At 46.2% G+C, this 24,276-nt stretch overlaps 1 protein-coding gene across 3 annotated transcripts in view; it reads left to right on the forward strand.

Annotated features, from left to right (window-relative positions):
* Positions 1 to 24,056, forward strand: part of ZBTB7C (zinc finger and BTB domain containing 7C) — a 322,326-nt gene extending 298,270 nt beyond the window's left edge. For all 3 annotated transcript variants that reach the window (XM_082254581.1, XM_082254580.1, XM_082254582.1), the window contains exons 2-3: positions 2,983 to 4,155; positions 23,362 to 24,056. In XM_082254581.1, the coding sequence (XP_082110707.1) occupies positions 2,999 to 4,155; positions 23,362 to 23,968 (1,764 nt within the window). In that variant the 5' untranslated portion in view covers positions 2,983 to 2,998 and the 3' untranslated portion in view covers positions 23,969 to 24,056. The remainder of the gene's footprint in view (positions 1 to 2,982; positions 4,156 to 23,361) is intronic.
* Positions 24,057 to 24,276: the final 220 nt, after the last annotated feature.

Genomic DNA, 24,276 nt, shown 5'->3' on the forward strand with positions numbered 1-24,276 from the left:
TTGTGGCTATGGGACAGGAAGTGAAGGGGAATCTCCCCAATGGGACACAGATGGCAAAAAAAAAAAACCCTCAATCCAAATTGAAAAAAAAAAAAAAAACCCTATAGTTCTACTTTAGTCACCATGATATGTGTCAAGGCAGAGGTTGATTGTCCTGACACCTATTAGAAGTAAAGAAGTGGCTTGGATAGGCTACAAAACGACTTGAATATTACAGAACAAGTCCAGCTGAATGGAACTGACCACTAGAGCTATACCTGGATGGATGAGAACCATCACCGACAAAGATTGGGACCGTTCTTGGAAGTCAAGGACGTTGGCATTGTGTATGGGGGGGGGTAGGATGTAGGTGGTGTGATATTTACGCACATCTCTTTTCCCATGGCCCCGCTTGTCCTCCTTTCACCCGCTGTGTGTGGGAGGAGGGGAGCGATAGCGGTAAGGTCTGCTCTCCTCATTGATCTTCCATGAGCAAAGATGAAGCTTTCTCAGCATGAAAATTCCATCCTACAATCTTCCCTGATATTTAGCCACCGCGCAGAAGACGAGGAGAAATAAATGTATTTCTGGCCCCGGAGAGGAAACCGCAGTGTACAGAAGGGCCATCATCTATTCAGCTACATAAAGACACACTTTAACCTTTATATATATTTTTTCTGAAGTTATAAACTCATTTTTCAGTTCACCTTGTTTACATCAGATGTAAACCTTAACTGCAACATTTGTCGCATCTCAGTGCTGCTGATCTCCTGCAGATCTCTTTGCTGCTGCTTCACATCTATTTATAGCTCTCAACTGTCCCTGATTTCAAGGGACCTTCCTTGATTTGGAGCAAAGTCCCTCTGTCCCCCTCATTTGTCCCTAATTGTGGTCTGATCTATAAAGTTGTATATAAAATGCACTTTTTATCATTCAAAAAGTGTTTCCCAGTGCTGAACCTTTCATCCAATTTCTAAATGATTATGTTTGTAAATTGCAAAAGCCAATATAAAGGAATAGTAGTGGTAAAAATAAAATCCCTTGTGGGTTTAACTAATCATTTTCTGTATAATTTTCCTTTATGAGGGTGTGGCAGGCGGTGTGTCTTATGCCTATATACTTTTGCTAATAGGTGTCCCTCGTTCCCATCTCAAAAAGTTGGGAGGTATGTCTGTGCTGAAATGGCTTAAGCCCCGTACACACGTACTGATCGTCGGCCGAACGATCGGCCGTCTTTTGTCCAGGGCTGTTGTGTCTTTTGAAAATTGCAAAAGACTGCACACAAATTTTGTCGGCCAACAACAGCCGACTGCAGAAGTGATGTCATGTGATGGTTAACTTTCCTGGTCTTTTTTCTTTTCTGAGCATGCCCAGTCTTGCTAATCGGCTGTCTGTCGGCCAAAATCTGTACTGACTGGCGAACAATCGGCCGTTCTGGTGTTGGCCAACAAAAATTTTAATGCCTGCACGATTCTGTTCGGCCGAAAATGCGCTGTCGGCTGTTGGAAGCATCATACTAACAAGCCTACAATCGGTCGATCGGTCGTCGGCCGAATATTTACGGCTGACAATCGGTACGTGTGTACGGGGCTTAAGTCTGATTTTACTGCACACTGTGAGCTTCTGGCATTGTGCATTAGTAGCTGCAGCAAATAAGATAAGGGCCTGCCTCATTTCCTGGCTGGAAGACATCTGACATCATCTGGCTCTTCCTATGCCAGCTTGACTGTCCCGCACCTAACCCCTTTTAACCACTTAAAGATTTTACCCCCATTCCGAACAGGGTTTTTTTTGCGATTCGGCACTGCGTGACTGTAACGGACAATTGCGCGGTCGTGCGACGCTGTACCTAAACGAATTTGACATCCTTTTTTTCCCACAAACAGAGCTTTCTTTTGGTGGTATTTGATCACCTGTGCGATTTTTACTTTTTGCGCTATAAACAAAAAAAGCGTAAATTTTGCAAAAATAACATTATTTTTCGCATTTTTTTTATAAGAAATTCCCCCCAAAAAAATGTAAAAATCAAAATTTTTTAACATTTTAGGCCAATATGTTTTATGCTACATATGTTTGGTAAAAAAAAAAATCGCAAAAAGCGTATTTTGAATCGGTTTGCGCAAAAGTTATTGCGTTTACTAACTAAGGAAAAGATTTCTGTCATTTTGGTGGGTTTTTTTTAACGCGTAATGGTGGCGATCTGCGATTTTGTGGCGGACAGATCGGACCCTTGACTGACATTTTTGACACTTTTGGGGTTACCAGTGACATTACTACAGTAATCAGTGCTATATATATGCACTGTTACTGCAAAATGACACTGGCAGGGAAGGGGTTAACTTTATTGGGGAAGGAGGGGTTAAGTGTGTCCCTAGGGGCGTGCTTCTAACTGTGATTGGACATGGCTACTGGTGTAGGAATAGTGATCAACGGTCCTACATAGTAGAACCGTATGATCACTATTCCTACACAGGGGAGAATGACAGGCGGCTCGTTTACATTAGCCGCCTGCCTTTCTCCCTTCATGGCGGATGATCACGAGTGACCGGCGGACATCGGGTCCGCCGGTCACACGCACTGACTTCCCAGGGAAGGAGCCGGGGCGGGTGCGCTCGCCCGCTATTGGCTGACATGCAAGTGACAGGCGAGTGACGTAACCATACGTCACTTTGCCTGGCCGGGGCTGACCGCCACAGTATTTGTACTTGCGGCGTTCGGCAACCGGTTAATAACTAGATTGTTAATAATATCTAGTTAATAAAGTCTAGATCTAATCTAAATAAAATCTAGATCTAAAATCTAATCTTAAAGCGGTTGTATCCTCGCCAAAAAACAAATAAACAAACCGTGCAAGACAAAGGCATAATGAGCTAGTATGCTCTATCCAAAACAAGAAAAAAAAGTTTTGCCTGTAGTTCTACTTTAAGCATTGTAATTGATTCAGTTGACAGTCCCTTTAAATATCTGCCTTTAGACTGACGCTGAATTTCTGTTGTGTTCCAGGACTACATATGAAAACATGGCCAGTACGGACGAAGACCTGATCGGTATACCATTCCCGAACCACAGCAGTGATATCTTATGTGGGCTAAACCAACAAAGGCAGGACGGCCTTCTCTGCGATGTGATCCTTATCATACAGGATCAAGAATACAGGACGCACAGGTCGGTGCTCGCAGCCTGCAGTCAATATTTCAAGAAACTCTTCACCGCTGGCTCCATGACGGACCAGCCCTACATCTATGAGATCGACTTTGTCAAGCCAGATGCATTCTCCGCCATATTAGAGTTCGCTTACACGTCCACGCTCACTATCACGACATCCAACGTTAAACATATTCTCGACGCTGCTGAAATGCTGGAGATCCAGTGTATCATCAATGTGTGCCTGGAGATCCTGGAGACGCCAAGAGATGGTGAGGAGGATGATGATGAGAAGGAAGAAGATGATGATGAAGACGATGATGAAGAAGATGAGACCAAAGACTTTGTTGACCAGGAAAATCAAATGGATATTCAGGAAACCAGCTTCAACCAAAGCCCACCAGAGTCTGATGAACCTGAGGAATCTTACCGTGAAACTCAGAAGGACCTACCAACCCATTACACTTCCACCAACAGTTCTTCTGGCCACCAAAGTGCCATTAAAGACTTTTCAATCAAGTCATTGTTGAGTGAAAACCTTTACCCAAAAAACACAGCAGAGAAAAGGACACCCATTTCCCATTTTGTTCCTGGTTTCTTTCCTCAGCTCTGGAATGGGGATCTGATGAACTTCTCTCAAGTCCAAGAACAGCCAGTAGACACCGGACCCCTGGATCTTGTGATCAAGGACAGGAAAATTAAAGAGGAGGAGGAGAATGTAGAGATCCGTGCCCTACCGTTTCCTACTGACTTCTTCAAGGATATGTTTCTAGAGCATTCCACCAAACATTTTGGGCAGATCAAAGCCGAAATGGATTATAGTGCTTACCTGAGCTTTCTGAGTGCGGCACACCTGGGCATGTTTCCCCCATGGCCTTTGGAAGAAGAGAGGAAGATCAAGCCGAAGGCCTCCCAACAATGTCCCATATGTCACAAGGTCATCATGGGAGCTGGGAAACTTCCACGGCACATGCGGACCCATACAGGAGAAAAGCCTTATATGTGTAATATCTGCGAAGTTCGTTTTACCAGGTGAGAGGATAAAATAAACAAAAATGTAATGTTATTTAGGAGGGTTGGGATGGGTTCTCTCTAGAGATGGGTTCTATCTGCAGATAGGTCTCTTTGGGGAGAATTTCTTTCTATCGGTCTAAGTGACCATTGTCAGCAGGATAGAAAATTAAGGGAAATACAAACATTTCAGTTATCACGAGAACAGGATGGGAGGAGAAATTTTCTAATGGACATGCATGCTTAGGTGACAACTGTCTAAAGCTGGATACACACTATCCAACTTTTGTGGTTGGATTTCCTTCAGATTTACCTTTTCTATGTAGTGCAAGGGCCTGCCAGATTGCATACAAATTGAAAGTGTTTAGGTTTGACCTCATATTATCTGGTTTTGGTAAATCTAAAGGAAAAAGTCTTCAGAAAATCTTATAGTGTGTATGGCCCATTAGAGAGGATTTCTCCTCAGTTGCAGAGATTTCCTACCACTTCCAAAGTGAAGGGAAATCTCCCCTATGCAACACAGACATAACAAAATTGACAGGGTTTCTGACTGTAGCGCTCACCCCTGTAGAAGCCTATTGTTAGGTCCCTAGGCTCTTTTCCACTAGTTTCACCTGCAGACAGTACACAGTCACACTCACTCTCTTGGGTAACAGGCTAGGGCAGGGGTGGGGAACCTTTTTTCTGCCAAGGGCCATTTTGATATTTATTACATTATGCAGGGGCTGAACAAAATGATCAACTTAAAAATGAGCCTGTTATATTTGGCCAAACATTTATTTAACTCACCCCTAATGTGATGGCTGGAACTGCTTCTCTTTGGTGAGGTGCTCGAGTGTACTGCTGACTGGTACTGCTGGTGGGTACTGCTGGCTGGCACTGCTTGTGGGTACTGTTGGCTGGTACTCCTGGCTAGTACTGCTGGTGGGTACTACTGGCTGGTTTTGCTGGTGGGTACAGCTGGCTGGTACTGCTGGTGGTTACTGCTGGTGGGTACTGCTGGCTGCTACAATACTATGAGTACTGCTGTGGGTACTGCTGGCTGGTACTGCTTTGGGTACTGCTGGCTCAGGCTGGTACTGCTGGCTGGTACTGCTGTGGGTACTGCTGGCTGGTACTGCTGGCTCAGGCTGGTACACTGCTGGATGGTACTGCTGTGGGTACTGCTGGTTCATGCTGGTACTGCTGTGGGTACTGATGGCTCAGGCTGGTACTGCTGGCTGGTATTGTGCTGTGGGTACTGCTGGCTGGCACTGCTGTGGGTACTGCTGGCTGGTACTGCTGGCTCAGGCTGGTACTGCTGGGGGTACTGCTGGCTGGTACTGCTGTGGGTACTGCTGGCTCAGGCTGACACTGCTGGCTGGTACTGTGCTGTGGGTATTGCTGGCTGGTACTACTGTGGGTACTGCTTGCTGGTACTGCTGTGGGTACTGCTGGCTGGTACTGCTGGCTCAGGCTGGTACTGCTGGTGGGAAATGCTGGCTAGAGACATCAAGTTCAACGGAGTGAGTCATGTGTGAGAAGTCAGGAGTGGCGCCGTGCTGGAGGAAGATGCTTCCTGTATTGGTCAGTTTCCTCACAGGCGGAGTTCATTTGATATCACTGTCAGGACAGAGCTGGAACTATACAGGAAACATCGGCTCCGTTCTGACAGCTCAGCTGAGACAGACACCTCACCTTGCGGGAGACTTGGGATGACATGGGGGGCCAGACCAAAATATTTTGCGGACCATATACGTCCCGCGGGCTGAACGTTCAAAACCTCTGGTCTAGGGGTATGCTTTTCTGATGCTTTATTGCAAAAAATCTAAACTTGGTAGGTGGTAACTTTGGGATACTCCAGCAACTTTAAGTAGTAACTTGAGGATACTAATCTTCCTCCCAAGAACCTGAGCACAATCCTTGCTTGCATCAACGAGTATATTTGGCTGAGCAACACCAGGACCATAGATAATGTCCTCTTTGAGCAACTCTGACTCTAATACAAGAGGGATAGCAGTACACAGCCACTGGGATCTCTCACACCGGTCTGTACTCACTAATATCCTTGAATATTTGGATGCCTCCTTCCAATATCTTCCAGGCTCCTCTTCTGATTCTCCAGACCTGATTCTCCAGACCAGCTCCAGCAAACCTTTGGTAGAATAGGCCCCCCAGCTACCATAGCTGGGACCAGGGCCATGGATAAGGGGGTACCACCGGTCCTCCTGTATAGGGCCCGGGCCAGCAGGGGGGCCCAGGCAGCAGGGCAAATCAGATGTGGGCTGGGAGGGTGATTGGTGCAGTGTGTGTGGGGGGGGGGGGGGACAAATACTGGAACCAATCCCATGTATGGCTCTCTCTCTCTGCACCAGCTGAAAGCTGGCTTCTTCTCTTCTCCCTCCTGTTGGCTTTCAGCTGCTGCAGAGAGAGCCATACAGGGGATTGGTTCCAGTAATTGCCCCCCTGCCACACCGATCACCCTCCCTGTGCACCATACATTTCCCCCTACTGCCCAGGCCCCCCTGTGTGCCCTCTTACCCCACAGTGCTGCCAGTGTCCCTCCTTTTCTTCCTGCTAGCAGCTGTAAACACACAATATGATCCTTCAAGATGGGGAGTGGGGGAAGGGTCTGGTAAATATGTCATATCTACCAGCCCCTTCCTTTCCTGAATGAACACAATGAGTGATCTGTACCGATCACTCACTGTGTTCATTCATAACTGAAGCATTGGCTGTATGGGGCCCCGTGTCAGGTTATCTGTATGGGCCCTTTGGTTTCTAACAGCAGCCCTGGCTGGGACCTCGATCAACAGCAGACACATGGAAGGCCTCCTCAGAAAGGCAGCAGCCCTCCAGGCTGGGATCTCCTCCTCCAGACATGAACACTTCTGCTCCAAGTCCCAGAGTATTTATGCTCCCTTCCAGCCAACATCTGGGCACCTCTCCCCAGAGATTGGCTAGGGCTGCATACATATTCAGCTGCTGATTTGACTTTCCCAGATAACTACCCTCTAGACAGATGGAGGAAGAAGCCAATCCTGCAGCCAGTGAAACACAGAACAGACCGAAATTAGTGATTAGAGTGAGTTAGTAACTAAATTTACCAAACCTAGCACCTATCTAGGAGAGTGCTACATCACTATTGTCTACTCTTTCCAAATGTTTCGGCTTAGAAAAGGAACCAAAAAAAGTATTTTTAGGCAACCAATAAGGCAATAAAGCAACAGCCAGTTCTCTATCCATTTAAAAATGTTCATTCTTATTCTCAAAAGCTGGCCCTGACCTCATACGCTATTTAAAACATCTCTAAAATGTGAGGAACCTTCTGCCGCAGCAAGCATATGAGTGATTATGTGCCTCTTAGGGCAATGATGCAATAATTACTTGTGAGGAAGGATTTGGCCTCATGACTTTAAACAGAGAGACATGTGAAGGTCTGTTTTCAGAAGAAATTCATAAAGCATGGGGCAAGGAGAGAGACCTTCCATGGAAGACAGGTTATAGAACAGACCATGAGACTCTGCTGCCATCTAGTGTCCAATGTTAAACATAACCATAAAAATAAAATCACATTTGCAGATTGCACCATTGAGAGGTGTGGAATGGCAACACAGTGCGATGCAATAAAAAAGAAAAAAAAAAAAGATTTAAAGGGAACGATTTTTGCATTCAGATTGAAGCCATCTGGCCAGCAGGCTTCCAGCTGAGTGCCCCTGCTAAAAATTCTTCTTTATATATACAGTATATATATATATATATATATATATATATATTTTTTTTTTTTTTTTTTAAATGTGATTTGTTTATTAAATGTGTTGTTTATGTTTAAGTCCCGGGTCACATATATGTGATGACAGACATCGCATGTGATTCGGAGCGCACTGCTCTGCAAATCACATGCAATGCCTGTGCGATGTGAATTCAGCCATACAGATAGTATGGCTGAATTTGCATCACATTTGGACACAACTCACACAGGACTCTTATTTGGGTCCGAACCAGAATCGGATTGCATGGGTGTTCACACCTATGTGATCCGATTAATGTCGGAACTGACAGTTCACACTGCAATATGCGAACTGATCTGGAGGTGTCGTTAACTTTGAATTGACACCCCCAGCGATTCGCATATGACAGTGTGAACTGCCTGCGAGTTGAATGCGATGCTGGAACCCGCAGTGGATTCTGCACATTCTGTGCACAGAACACCTCCAGGTTGCGATATTGCATTTTACAGAAAATTACAGCGGCTGCCGATTGAAAAGGAAAGGACCTTTTTAATGACATTCAATTACAATATGATTTGTATCGCAACTGTATATGCCAGCCTTAAAAATTTCCACTGGACTGCTCGCAATAGGCGAGTGGAAATAAGCTGAGGGCGAGTGTGGTCTGAAGCAGGGGTGGACTGGGCAGGGAGGCAATTGCCCCCTGGGCTGCTCTGATGCCCCGTAAAAAAGCTGCACTGCTTCTGCCAGAAGCGATCAGCCAGAAAACTGTTGGGAAGAGAGTCGGCTGTGACACAGCTTGGATCTGAAACGCTGGCCACTGTCAAAAAAAGTCCCACCTCCTGAACCAGCACCCTATGATAGACAGCACACTGATCCAATGCGGGTAAATTGAATCAGGGGGGTTTGACGGCCGCTGGTGTTTCAGATCCAAGCTGTGTCACAGCAGGAGATCCTCTCTCTGTGTGATCCGTCCGGCTCTACTCCCGATTCCTCCCTGTGATCCCCATGCAGGTTGCTAGACTTGTTGATAGGCTGCATTGATGGGTACTGATGAGGCTGCACTAATGGGCACTGATAGGCTGCACTGATGGGCACTGATAAGCACTGATTAGGCTGTACTAATGGGGCTGCGCTGATAGGCACTGATGAAGCTGCATTGATGGGCACTGATAAGGCTGCACTGATGGGCACAGATGTAGTTGCACTGATGGCCACTGATGAGGCAGCACTAATAAGGCAGCACTGATGTGCTGCGCTGATGGGCACTAATAGGCTGCACTGATGGGCACTGATAAGCTGCACTGATAAGCCCTGATAAGACTGCACTAATAGCCACTGAGGAGGCGGCACTGATGGCCACTGATGAGGTAGCAATGATGGCCACTGATAATCTGCACTAATGGGCACTGACAAGGCTGCACTGAAATGGCAGCACAGCCGTTGTTACTGCTCCATTCCCTGAGTGACAGCAGGGAGCGGCGGGGAGCTGTCAGCCAGCCGAGTTCCCGGGAGTTGATTGGCTGAGTGAGTGCAGGTGGCCACGCACCCCCCCCCCCCCCAGCCCTAATTCCTGTAATTCCTGCACACACAGAGCTGACCAATTTAATCTCCCCCCCCCCCAGAAATTTTCTATGGTTTCTCCCTAACCCTGGAACTCTCCCTTTGGCCTTTCACAGGAAGTAGGTGCTCATTTACACTGGCGTCATCCTCTGAAGGGCAATTTGCAGTAGATCGCTTTTCAGAGGACAAATGATAAATAGTGGGAAGGAGTTAGTTTTAACCCCTAATAATCCACACCACCAGGGAGCAACCGTGTGCACTGCACACCCATTCAGTTTGGCCACACCCATTCTTTGCTTCACATTGTTTTACCCCCCTTAAGTCGAGGTTCACATCTATGTGGTTGATGCATTTTTCAGGAGCGTTTTTCCTTTTTAAACCCACGTTTTTTATGCGTTTTTGCATGCATTTTTCATCACCGACCCAACAAGCACCAGTCGCAAGGGGGCAGGGCCGCCAGGTAACATCACTGGGTGGCCTATTTAAGAACTGTTAGATGGGGGAGCAGACAGTCGGCCGTTAGCGTTTGATGATTGCGAAGCTCTTTTTTATTTTCCGGTTTGGCGGTGCAGCGTGTGTCATGATTGACTTTGGATCTACATCAGGGGACATTATTTTTTGATTTTTTAATAAAGGAATTGTCAAAAACCGTCTTTGTGTTTTTTGTTTTTCTATGTAAAACTTTTTGGGTGAATGAGTAGAGGCACTACTGTATATACCCCATGCTCATTCACATGGAGCTTCCAGATTCTGATAGGTCCCCTGCTGCAGACCCCCTCAACCACAGCCCAGGGTGGTGGGAAAGAAGCCCTTGTCCCCATCAACATAGGGAAAATGTGCTTTGGAGTGAGGGGGCAGAGCCCCCCTCGCCCCAAACCACCGCACCATGTTGAGGGCATGCGGCCTGGTATGGTTTAGGAGGGGAGAGGGGGCGTTCACTCATCCCCTCCCTTTTGTTTTTTACCTGCCGGGCTGCAAGCTTAGATAAAGGCGCTGGTATGGATTTGGGGAGTACTATATACCCCATACTCATTCACATGGAGCTTCCAGATTCTGATAGGTCCCCTGCCGCAGACCCCCACAGCCCAGGGTTGTGGGGAAGAGGCCCTTGTCCCCCATGAACATGGGGACAAGGTGCTTTGGGGCGAGGGGGCAGAGTCCCCCTCGCCCCAAAGCACCCCCCCATGTTGAGGACATGCGGCCTGGTATGGTTTAGGAGGGAAGGGGGGCATTCGCTAGTCCCCTCCCTTTTTTTTACCTGCCGGGCTGCACGCTCAGATAAAGGCCTGGTATGGATTTGGGGAGTACTATATACCCCATACTCATTTACATGGAGCTTCCAGATTCTGATAGGTCCCCTGCCGCAGACCCCCACAACCACAGCCCAGGGTTGTGGGGAAGAGGCCCTTGTTCCCCTCAACATAGGGACAAGGTGCTTTAGGGTGAGGGGGGCAGAGCCCCCCTCGCCCCAAAAGCCCCCCTCGCCCCAAAGCACCCCACCATGTTGAGGGCATGCAGCCTAGTATGGTTTAGGAGGGGAGGGGGGCATTCGCTTGTCCCCTCCCTTTTCTTACCTGCCAGGCTGCATGCTCAGATAAGGGTCTGGTATGGATTTGGAGGGACTATATACCCCATACTCATTCACATGGAGCATCCAGATTCTGATAAGTCCCCTGCCGCAGACCCCCACAACCACAGCCCAGGGTTGAGGGGAAGAGGCCCTTGTCCCCATCAACATAGGGACAAGGTGCTTTGGGTTGAGGGGGCAGAGCCTCCTGCGTCCCAAAGCACCCCACCATGTTGAGGGCATGCGGCCTGGTATGGTTTAGGAGGGGAGGGGGGCGTTTGCTCGTCCCCTCCCTTTTCTTACCTGCTGGGCTGCATGCTCAGATAAGGGCCTGGTATGGATTTGAGGGGGGGGGGGGGGTAACAACACGCTGTTTTTTTCTCAAATTTCTTTACCCGGCAATTATTTTTTTTTTACATTCAGCTGTCAGCGGGGATTCCTGTGGACAGCTGATGACTTATTGCTTGTTTGGGATGCGGCGGTCAGCTTCCCGGCCCGTTCCTTAACAACAAGCTGTATACAGTGTTTTTAAGGGGGGGGGGGGCGCATTAAAAATGCAACACCTGCATTTCTGGTGTGACTCCATTGAAGTCTGTTATATACGATATATTCGGCTTTCAGACCACCTGCAGCGTCATCACCCTAATGCTCTTCAGTGTGGCTCGTGTTATGTCTGGGCTACACATAGAAGATTCCTGAGTGAGATAGAAAAGGGTGGAAATGGAAGGTGCCGGAGATCCGGGATAACGCCCGCCTGCATTGTCTGAGAGGGGCCGCCATGATACAGAAAGGAGGTGGTGAGATATCTCAGAGCTCATCAGTGCAGGATCATACATGTCTCCAGGGGATGGAAACACCAAACTATAATATATGGAGCGAATGTGAGAGCAGGGAGTGAGCAATGGATGCCATAGATTATGAAATACACATAATAAATAAATACGAGGATGATTGGCAATGTGAGCGCCAAATGTGTTCCCTCTGGTTTCAGTATGACCCCAGCAATCAACTTCTCCCATCTGCTCCCATTTGATCTGTTAAAGTGGTAATAAATCCAAAAGCAATTATTTATTATATTGCAGATTATCATTCCTTAGATGTGATGGCTGCATTACTTTTCTTCTATGCTCATCTGGCGATCCAGCCAGCAAGCTCTCCTGCAGAATGTATCAGTTAACATGGATGAGACAAACCATTTAACACTGGCAGCGCTGCTTACAATGGTCAGCTTATATTTATTCATGCAAGACCTTTATTTCAAAAGGAAAAAAAAAATAGTTTGCTGTAACCAGGGATTTTTTTCTCAATAGGTGCAGGTAATACCCCCTTCCAAGTCACCCATTATCTCCGCCCCTAGGTACCCACCTCTGAACACCACCCCCTTCCCACCTCTCAGTACTGCCCCTCTTAGAGAATACAGAACCAAGTACCATTTTTGGTGCGAAGTCGTTTGTCTGTAATTTGTTAATGAAAGGCAGTAAAATAGGTCCCCTGCAGCCAGATACAAAAGACCCCTCCCCAAAAACAATAGACCCCCCCCCCCAGCAAAAATAGATCCTTCCCAGCAACAACAGATTTCCCTAAAAACAATAGATCCCTCCCAGCAATAATAGATCTCCCCTGCAACAATGGACCCCTGACAACAAAATACCCCCCCCCAGCAACAATAGATTCCCCACCAGCATCAATAGAACCCTCCCTCAACAGTAGATCCCTCCCAGCAACAATTGACCCCCTCAGCAATAAAATATCTAGCTAGAAAAAATAGATCCCTCCCAGCAACTATAGATCTCCCAGCAACAATAGATCCCCCAAGCAACAATAGATCTCCCTGGCAACAATAGGCTCCTGACAACAAAATACCCCCCAGCAGCAATATACCCCCACCAGCAACAATAGATGTTCTAGTAGCCAACATCAATAGACTCTTCAGTAGCCAGCAACAATAGAACCCTCCCTCAACAGTAGATCCCTCCCAGCAACAATTGACCCCCTCAGCAATAACAGATCTACCTAGAAAAAATATATCCCTCCCAGAAACTATAGATCCCCCAGCAACAATAGATCTCCCCTGCAACAATAGGCTCCCGACAACAAATTACCCCCAGCAACGATAGACCCCCATCAGCAACAATAGATGTCCTAGTAGCCAGCATCAATAGACTCTTTAGTAGCCAGCAACAATATAACCCTCCCTCAACAGTAGATCCCTCCCAGCAACAATTGACCCCCTCAGCAACAACAGATCTTCCTAGAACCAATAGATCCCTCCCAGCAACTATAGATCCCCCAGCAACTATAGATACCCCTGGCAACAATAGACTCCTGGCAACAAACCCCCCCCCCCCCGCAACAATAGATGTCCTAGTAGCCAGCATCAATAGACTCTTCAGTAGCCAGCAACAATAGAACCCTCCCTCAACAGTAGATCTCTCACAGCAACAACATATCTCCTTAGAAACAATAGATCCTCCCATCAACTGTAGATCTGTAGACTACTACAACTGGAGAACTGTAAAATGTTGTTTGAGTACAGTGTTGCATGACCGTGCAATGAAACCTGAAAATTGGCCTAGGCAGGAAGGGGGTAAAAGTACCCGGTAGGCAAGTGGTTAAGGCACAGAAAAAGATTGATTTTCTTTTGTGCAGGAGGCACATTTATAATAATCCAATACAATAATATTTCGACATATTTTTTGTCCCTCTTGATATAAGAGATATAAGAGGTTAGCGGTAGCGTGGGCTGATTGGTTTTATATGCTTATAAAGCTGAACTCCAGGTGTGGATTTTATGGTTACAATGTTGGTATACGTATTCCATACCTGACCGATCCCTATGGAAGCAGAGAATCACCGTTCTACAGTTCCCCTCCCCCACCACAGGGATAGTTTGTCTTCCAAGTCCCGTGTTGATCGGCTGCCCTGCTGCATAGTAACCATGAGATCACTTGTTCAGCACAGACTTCATTCACATAATGACTTGCATTTTAATATTCTGTACTTTTATTGGGTGAAGTGGAGATTGTGATGTCATCGTGCCGCCTCTCCACCTCATCCAATCAGAGAATGCCTTGTATCCCTTGAGAAAAATGAAATGCGTTGTGTGAATGGTGCCTGTGCTGAGTGGTGGTTACTATGCAGCAGGGCAGCCGCTTGGGACATGGGTTGAAGGACAGAAAATTGGTTGATTCCCCCATGAACACAGTCAGTGTTGATAGGGGGGGAATGCTGACCACAGCACTATTGTGATCTGCTGGCGGGAGCCTTTCCCCATTGGCAGAATACAATAGGGATCGGGTGGAAAAAAACCAACAGGCTGGTTGTACTGAAGTCGATCGATGAATGGATGAACCAGCCTTCCCATAGACCAATGTTTCTCAACTCCAGTCCTAAAGTACCCCCAACAGGTAATGTTTTCAGGAATTCCCTCAGATGAAGCGACTGTGGTAATTACTAAGGCCAGGGGTCTTCAAACTATGGCCCTCCAGTTGTTCAGGAACTTCAATTCCCATCATGCCTAGTCATGTCTGTGAATGTCAGAGTTTTACAAATGCTTCACGGGATTTGTAGTTCCACAACAGCTGGAGGGCCGTAGTTTGAAGATCCCTGCACTAAGGCAGTGAAACTGATTAAATCACCTGTGCAAAATAATGGAAAGCCTGAAAACATGACCTGTTGGGGGTACTTGAGGACTGGAGATTAGAAACATCGCCATATAGCTGGATCAAAATTTGGCCAGCACCTTCCGACCCAGCCAAATTTCAATCCATCTATGGCCAGATTAAAGTATTTTTCTGTTTTGAATAGAGCGGAGAGGGGATGGAACATCTCTCAGATTTTTACTGCTGTCTGTGTCCCCATTAGGGAGATTCACCCTCTCTATTTGTCCGGTCTACCATTATCAACCAAATTTTTGGTTGTCCCCAGAAAAGTAATAGAAGGGAAATCCAAAGGCGTAACTAGAACCTTCAGGGCCCCTGTGCAAGAAATTATGAAGGGCCTTACCTGAGCCCCGGCCAGGGCCCTTCCCAATGATCCCAGGGTAGGAGGGCAGCAGAACCTGGATAGGAGAGGCAGCAGGGGTGACACATAGAGGAACAAATCCCCTCCATTTTCTTCCTACAACCACTGAATGTCTATGGGAGGGAGAGGAGGAGAACTTGGCTTTTAGCGGCTGCAGGAGAAAAATGGAGGGGATTTGTTCCTCTATATGCCGCCCCCCCATCCAGGTGTACATGGGCAACACATGGGCTATTGCAATTGTGACCCCTTTAGTTACGCCCCTGGGATGAGAAGGCAGCGGTGGTGGTTGGGTGGGGATGAGATCAGTGGCAGTGATGTTGTTGGAGGGGGGATGGAATGGGATGAGTGGCAGTGGGATGAGATGATTGGAAGCGGTGGTGGTGGTGGGATAAAATGAGATGGGTGGCTGGGGGGATGGGTAGTGGGGGGATGAGATGAGTGGCAGCAATAGTGGAGGGGATGGGATGAGTGGCAGAGGTGGTGGGGGAATGGGATGGAATGAGATAAGTGGCAGTGGCAGTAGTGGGGGGGGGGGGGGGGTTGGAATGAGTGGTGGTGGTGGTGGGGGGGAATGGGATGAGTGGCAGCGGTGAGGGAGAGATGGGGTCAGTGGCAGTGGTGGTGGTATTGGGGGGGGGGGGAGGAACAGTGGCGGCAGTGGTGGTTGTGTGGGGGAGATCAGTGGCAGCAGTGGTGGTGGTATGGGGGAGTTCAGTGGCAGCAGTAGTGGTTGTGTGGGGGGGGGGGGACAGTGGCAGCTGTGGAGCTGTGGTGGGGGTATGGGGGGGTTCAGTGGCTGCAGTGGTGGTGGTATGGGGGGGGGTTCAGTGGCAGCACTAGCGGTGGTATGGGGGGGAACAGTGGCAGCAGTGGTGGTGGTATGGGGGGGGAACAGTGGCAGCAGTGGTGGTGGTATGGGGGGGGGCAGTGGCAGCAGTGGTGGTGGTGGTGTGGGGGGCGAACAGTGGCTGCAGTGCTGGTGGTAGGGGGGGATGGGGTCAGTGGCAGCAGTGGTGTTGGTATGGGGGATAATCAGTGGCAGCAGTTTTCTTTAGTTATCCCTTTTGAAAGTTTTATTGCTGTCTATGACACTGTTTTCCCTCACATCCTGCCCTTGTGATGACGTGAAATGTCCCCAATGACTACCAAGGCAGCAGTATTCACCTGACAAAGTCTGTAACCCTTGTGTGGGGTTCCATTTTACTCTCTGAACTTGAATGTGTGTTGTATGTAAATCCTAACATGAATGCAACAGTTGCGGCTGGTGCTAAAAAAATTTTTTAGGCGGGCGCAAACAAACCCCTCCAGGTCCGCACTTACATACAATTAATATCGCAGCAATCACACAGATAATACAATCTATAGCTGCCCCCTCCGCATTACATTGCCTAGCACTTTTCCCCAGCAGTATCTTCTCCGGAATAATATCAATATATCAAGCCAATTAGAGCCTCAGCCTGGAATCACATGCTCACATCACATTTACAGACCTAATAGACACCCGTTAGTCCGGCGCCCCGCACAATGTACAGACATTATGTGACACATATGAATGATTTATTTACAAAAAAAATATATGACTAACAGTTTTCAACATGTTAAAGTAGCTTTCTTCTTTGGCAAACTAACTTTGGAAACTTTGGGGGGCGGCACCCCTGCAGCCCTTATGGACCAACCGCCACTGGTATACAACTCTTGCAACATGGAGCGCAGTGTAGCTGGGCAGAGAGGCCGCAAATCTCAGTACATGGACACCATTGTTGGGTCACCTCTTCTATACTGGTCACCTCTTTATCAATGTCTTACTGTAGGTTAGGGGTGTCAAACTCCATTTCATTGAGGGCCACATCGGCATTATGGTTGCCCTCAAAGGGCCAGTTGTATCTGTAACACTATGTATGCAGAGTTCAGGAATGTGCTACATACAGAGTGCAGGGTTCAGGAATGCGCTACATACAGAGTGCAGGGTTCAGGAGTGCACTAAGTACAGAGTGCAGAGTTCAGGAGTGCACTACGTACAGAGTGCAGAGTTCAGGAGAGCGCTACGTACAGAGTACAGAGATCAGGAGTGCACTACGTACAGAGTGCAGAGTTCAGGAGTGCACTACGTACTGAGTACAGAGATCAGTAGTGCACTATGTACAGAGTACAGGAGTGTGCTTCGTACAGAGTGCAGAGATCAGGAGTGCGCTACCTACAGAGTGCAGAGATCAGGAGTACGCTTTGTACAGAGTGCAGAGATCAGGAGTGCACTACGTACAGAGTGCAGAGATCAGGAGTACGCTTCGTAGAGAGTGCAGAGATCAGGAGTGCGCTATGTACAGAGTGCAGAGATCAGGAGTGCACTACGTACAGAGTGCAGAGATCAGGAGTACGCTTCGTACAGAGTGCAGAGATCAGGAGTGCGCTATGTACAGAGTGCAGAGATCAGGAGTGCACTACGTACAGAGTGCAGAGATCAGGAGTACGCTACGTACAGAGTGCAGAGATCAGGAGTGCGCTATGTACAGAGTGCAGAGATCAGGAGTGCGCTATGTACAGAGTGCAGAGATCAGGAGTGCGCTACATACAGAGTGCAGAGTTAGGAAGTGTGCTACATACAGAGTGCAGAGTTAAGGAGTGTACTGTATACAGAGTGTAGGGTTAAGGAGTGTACTGTGTACTTGCAGGAAGATCATCTGTCCCCGCCATGAGAGCATGCAGGGCAGGCAGGTATATGTGAGAGCCTCGTGCCACCAAGAGAAAAGCTGTCCTTGTAAAGACAGAAGGCTTCTATGCTTACAAGCGATAGTGGTGAGCGGGGAGCAGAGGGCGAGAGCCAGAGGTGGTGGAATGGAGTTCCACATTCTGGCTAAGAGAAAGCCCTGGCTGCAAGGGCCACATGAAATGGCCTGGAGGGCCGGATTCGGCCCCCGGGCCTTGTGTTTGACATATGTGCTGTAGGTAATGCATAGCTCCCAACTGTTCCTGATTTCGAGGGACAAAGTCCTTTTGTCCCTCTTTCCTCCTCATTTGTCCCTCATTTTGGTCTGATCGATATACAGTAGTTGCATATAAAATGTACTTTTTATCTTTCAAAAAGTGTTCCCCAGTTCATCAGTCATCCAAGTTCTAAATGACTGCATTTCTATATTTCAAAAGCAAATAAAGAGCAATAGTAGTGGTTAAAAAAAAAAGCAATTGTGGGTTTAATCAATTAATTTTTTTGTATATATTTCCTATAAGGGGCGTGACAGGGGGGTGTGTCCTATGCCTACATAATTCTGCTAATAGGTGTCCCTCGTTCCCATCTCAAAAAGTTGGGAGGTATGGGTAATGGAACAACTTGGAGGTTTATGGAGTTCATTGAGTTTATATGAGTCTAGTTTACTTCTTCCGTCATAAACAAGTTTATGCTGTGTCCTATCAGGAAGCCATCAGGACCTGTTATACGCGGCTCATACAATGAGACGCATCCTGTGCTTTGATCCTCCACAGACAGACACTTGTTTGGCCTCAGTTTTTGAATGGGTCATTCTACAAAAACCTGCTCTTAGGAAAAAAAAGGCCTGCTCTCTTTTATGACCAGCAATAGACATGTAATTAATCACGTAGCAAACACTGTGTACTTCACACAACTCATGGACAAGTAGAAATGTACACTGTTCTGGTAGGAGCGGGTGACTGGCTATCTTCAGATCCCAGTAGACACCTTAAGGTTGATAGATCTTGGGTAAGGGAAAGTCTATTGGTTGAATGATGCTAATTGTTATCTATTTGAATGGAGGTGTTACTTGTAAACATTGACTTATGAGTTGCTTGCGTACTGATCATTTTATTATTGGTCTCCATGATTAAGCCCTGTCATGGGTGAAACGCGTTGGAGGTGAGGATAGAGGTAGAAGGCTCCCAGTATGTGCTGGAATCTACTTGCTTATTAGTAAAGCCATTTGGATCGCTAAAACATTATTGGTGTGTGGCCCATTTTCTTGAACTGAAGTGCAGTGTGGAGCGAGGGCAGGCTCCGGGGCTTCGTCACCAGAGATGTATAGTAACGAAGTAGAACTACTTAAGTACTGTACTTAAGTACCGAAATGCGGTATCTGTACTTTCCTAGAGTAGAATTTTTTTCTCCTACTTCTACTTTTACTTCACTACATTTTTTCGATGATTTCGATACTTCTACTCAAGTATTTTTTTTTTGTGCTGCATAGTTACTAGTTACTTTTAAAAAAATTACCACTGCCAGAACAGTAGATGGCAGGTTGCATAAAGCTCAAAAAAATGTGTATAATGTCATTTGTAAATCAGCGCATATGAAAATAAAGGCTGTGTATAATAAAAGCTGCTATACCAAATCTTTCCAATAAAAAGAAAATATGAAACAAACAAATAAATGGTGCTACAGCGCTTAAAGTGCATCAAGAAACTACTAACAAACACAGGTTAATCATTTGAATAAATCATTTGAAATAATAAAAACCATATGATGTTCATACTTTTGACTTCTTTCTTTAATAACTACATAACACAGTACTTGTACTTCTACTTTCAGTACTTGAGTAGAATTTTTTTTTCAAAACTACTGGTACTTTTTACTTTTAGTACTTGAGTAGCAAATTTTTTGAAAAAACTACTTGCAATACTTAAGTAAAAAAAATGTTGAATACTTTAGTACTTCTACTTAAGTAACTTTTTCTGCGAGCACTTCCACTTCTACTCAAGTCACTTTTTGATCGAGCACTTGTACTTTTACTCAAGTAGAAATTTTGAGTACTTTATACAAGTCTGTTCGTCACCCATCTGGTCCCCTAAGATCGAGGAGAACAAAGGCAGTTTTGGTAGTGATGGGACATGCTGCCATCATTTCATTATTGGTATTGCAATAATAATCACATTTACCGAAGTAAGAAAACAAAATAAAAGTGACCCTGACTGCTAGATTTTAGATAAAGCCTGCTTCCCATGCTGCTGAATGCTACTCCAGTCTTTATTATTCCTAAAGTCTGCTTGGCTGGGAGTTTTTGTTTCTTGGGTCAACCACAACTGTCACTGGTTTCACCTACTAACCTTCTTTTAAATCTTTCTTTTGGTGATGTGGGGGTCAGCAGGAAGAACCAGTGAGAGCTGCAGTGGACCATGGAGACTGACACTTCTGGAAATATCCATTTCCCAATGGGCTAGTTCTAGTGGTTGAAGCAGTGTTTAGCAAAATGGGGAGCAGAAGAAATAAGTATCAGTCTCTTATTTACAGGTATTACCTTGGTTCAAAATATAAGTTTATGTGACAGGGTCACTGTAAAGTGAACAAGTACCTAGACTGTACATATTCAGAACAAGCAGTAAAAGCACTTGAAAAAAAAGCCTTCATTGGCCTCTGTATCTACAGGCATTGCGGATAATATCATTTTCAAAACTCACAACAGAGGCACTGAAATCACTGCTCTCCTTCCCTTTGCTTTCTATGAGAGGTTTGCAGCCTGCTAGTATTTTAATGCAGGTGTTTTTTAAAGAGGAACTTCAGTCCTCTCTACAATGACTCTGTTCTCCACAGAGCCACCTTTATGGCCATGCAGAGAGGTGTCAAAGGTCTCTGCCTAGCCTTTAGATCCTGGCAAAACCCTTCATTGCATCTGCAAACACACAGGAGATTTCCTGCACATACACAAAGACGGTAAATATTTGGAACATCCATAATTGCTATCTTTGCGCATTTTTGGGGGAAACCTCATTTGGGACCCAAAGCCCTGAGGCACATGTGGGCATTCGCAGGGGGGTGGGGGACACAAATGGTATTCTCACCTAGGCAAGAAATGTGGAAGTGCTGCTTTTCAGCACAAATACATTTTCATAAACAAAATTTTATACATATATATATATATATATATATATATATATATATATACAGCCTTCAAATTTTACACTCGCCTGCTCGCATATTGCAAGTGGAAAATGATTGAGGGTGAGTGTGGGGCTGCCTCAGGAGCCGTTCTCCCAGTGATCGCCCAGAGGAAGAGAGAGGAGAGAAAGAGGAAAGCGGCCGGATAATCACAGAGCAGGGATCACCCCGCTGTAACAGCTTTCATTTAAATTGCCGGGTGTTCGCCGTCACACACAGGCCTGCCTCCTGGCCCGGCTCCTTTGATAGACAGAACACTGATCCAATGCCAGGAAGTGTGATGTCTATCATAGGAGCCGATAAAAGAGGTGGGACTGTGTGTGATGGCGAGCACCAGGCAATTCAAATGAATGCTGTTACAGCAGGGCGATCCCCGCTCAGTCATAATCTGGCCAGCTTTCCTCTTCCTCTCCTCTCTCTTCCCCTGCGCTGGTCAGACTGCATTGACGGGCACAGGTGAGGCTGTATTGACAGGCACAGGTGAGGCTGCATTGACAGGCACAGGTGAGGCTGCATTGACAGGCACAGGTGAGGCTGCATTGGCGGGCACAGGTGAGCTTGCACTGATAGGCACAGTTGAGGCTGCATTGAGAGGCACATGTTAGACTGCATTAATGGGCACAGGTGAGGCGGCATTGATGGGCACTGATTAGGCTGCATTGATGGGCACAGGTGAGGTTGCATTGATGGACACTAGTGAGGCTGCATTCATGGGCACTGGAGAGGGGGCATTGATGGGCACAGATGAGGCTGCATTGATGGGCACAGGTGAAGCTGCATTGATGTGAAAAGGGGAGGCTGCATTGATGGGCACAGATGAGGATGCATTGATAGGTACTGATCGGGCTGCATTGATGGGCACAGGTGAGGTTGCATTGATGGGCACAGGTGAGGTTGCATTCATGAGCACTGGTAAGGGGGCATTGATGGGCAATGATGAGGCTGCAATGATGAGCACTGGTAAGGCTGCATTGAAGGGCACTGGTGAGGCTGCATTGAAGGGCACTGGTGAGGCTGCATTCATGGGCACTGATCAGGCTGCACTGATGCGGCTGCACTGATGGGCACTGGTGAGGTTTCAACGATGGGCACTGATGAGGCGGCACTGATAAGTTTAACTGATGAAGCTGTATTGATAGGCTGCATTGATGGGCACCGATGAGGCTGCTACTAATGGGCAATGATAAAGTTGTTATTAATATTTATTTTTGTAACTTCTGCATTCATGCAAAATATTTAACAGTGTTATTTTATGAGATAACTTATGAGGGCGTGTTTAGGGGCGGAATTAGGGGTGGGGCAGGGTAGGGGTTGGGTGGGGCAACTGGAGGTGAGTAACCCTTAAGGCCTGGCTAGTAGCTCAGGACTTTAAATTTTGAGCCCTGATATATATACATATACATACTGTACATACATACATAGATGTGCAAGTAGGAGACAGAGAGGGGGAAGGAGGCAGGGCAATTTGAGGGTGAAGGCCCTCTTTAAGTTGTTAGAAACTAATTAAACCCAGAGACTTTGTTGTAATCTTTGAGAATGAGTTGCTTCATAGTACGAGCAGCTAGAGATGTAATTGAGGGTTTGTTTGTAAGGCCCTTTCTTTAAGAATATGTAAAAGTTTAATGTCCATAGTCTAGGCACAGGTGAACTTTAACTATGGACCCACCACTGCTGCTCTTACATCTCCAGGGCGCTTTTTAATGCTAGGAAATTACTTAGAGCAACCCTCCCCCTGGCTTGAATTTTTCAGGCTGATTTTTGTTGGAATGTTTATATGGAAATTCTGAAAACAAAATTGTTTGTCGGAGCATTTAATCTTCCTATTATTGAGTCAACTAATAGCATTGGATAGCCCTTCAAATATTGTACAGCTACTTAAATGGAATTCCAGGTGTATTCAGCAAGTTTCCTTTGTGCCGGTGCCAGATGTTTTGGAACTACATTTCCCATGATGCTCCTGTACTCTGCAGTGTAGTTGAGCATCATGGGAAATGTAGTTCCAAAAGATCTGGGGTGCCAAGGTTTGCCATCACTGGCCTAGAATATGCACATTAAAATCTATACAATTTATTGTCCAGTAAAAGACCACATTCGCAGTCAGAATTTCGGAAATTTTTCCATCTTGACCCTTCAAATTTTCTCATCTCTAGGGTCGAAAACGAATGTTGATTGGACCCCACTGACCATTCGAAAAATAAACGAACATTCCGAAAATGAAAACCGTCTAACAAAATTTACTGGTGTATGGCCAGCTTTTTATTGGTATCTGGAGATAAGCTTTAAATTGCCATAACTAGCTCATTTATAAAAAATATGACTATTTCCATAGAAACATTAGCTGTGAAAACAGTTTGAATGACTACTCAGATGATCATATCTTTTTTTATTAAATTCAATTTAAGAAAATATAAAAATAATATAAAAATTAAGAAAAGTCAAAAAAGTTTCAATAAAGGCTTAATTTACATGTGTTTTTTATTTTTCAGACAAGACAAGCTGAAGATTCACATGCGAAAGCATACAGGTGAGCGTCCTTATCTGTGTATCCACTGCAACGCTAAGTTTGTCCACAACTACGACTTGAAGAACCACATGCGCATCCACACTGGAATCCGGCCCTACCAGTGCGAGTTCTGCTACAAGAGCTTTACGCGATCGGATCACCTCCATCGCCATATCAAGAGACAAAGTTGCCGAATGTCCCGGCCAAGGAGAGGAAGGAAGCCTGCGGCTTGGAGAAATTCCAGTTTATTGTTTACACACAACAACCGTGGGGGAGAGGAAGGTTTTATGGTGATGCCTCCAAGTCTGGAGAACAACAGAGACCATATTGTGGCTCCCGGGACCATAAGCGTTCCAGGGCCTAGCCAAAAACATCTACTTGAAGAGCCCAGAAACCTCCTGAACTTAACAGACTTGGAAAAACAATATGAGGACTCTCACATTAAGCTACTGGAGAGGGCACGCCTAGACACAGACAGGAATGGAGGACTGTACCCATTTTCTTTGGGGGACAACCTTTCCCCAAGGCAGTTCTTTGATCCTTGGAGTGTGACGTTGAACCATGCTCCTCTTTCTGAGACAAGCAGTTAAGATCAAAGTTGGCTTCATTTTAATATGGTTAAAAGTGAACTTGTCAACTGCCCAGATTGGAGTTGGCCATCTTGTGGAATGAAACAATATTCAGCTTAACAGCTAGGAATTAGTACTATAAGTGTAGAAGGCATGGTGGGTTTCATTTTTAGGTGGATCTCTCATTCTTGAAGTATCAATTCATCAATCGGTGTGAAGCAAATTAAGCATATACGGCACTCTATAAAAAGTATTATTTAAAGTGTATGTAAACCCTAACAATGAACTTCTTCTCTTATTTTCCCATTGTTGGTCTGTTAAATTTTACA

The sequence above is a fragment of the Pelophylax lessonae genome, assembly GCF_965119305.1.
Source record: "Pelophylax lessonae genome assembly, chromosome: 1".
Taxonomy (NCBI): domain Eukaryota; kingdom Metazoa; phylum Chordata; class Amphibia; order Anura; family Ranidae; genus Pelophylax; species Pelophylax lessonae.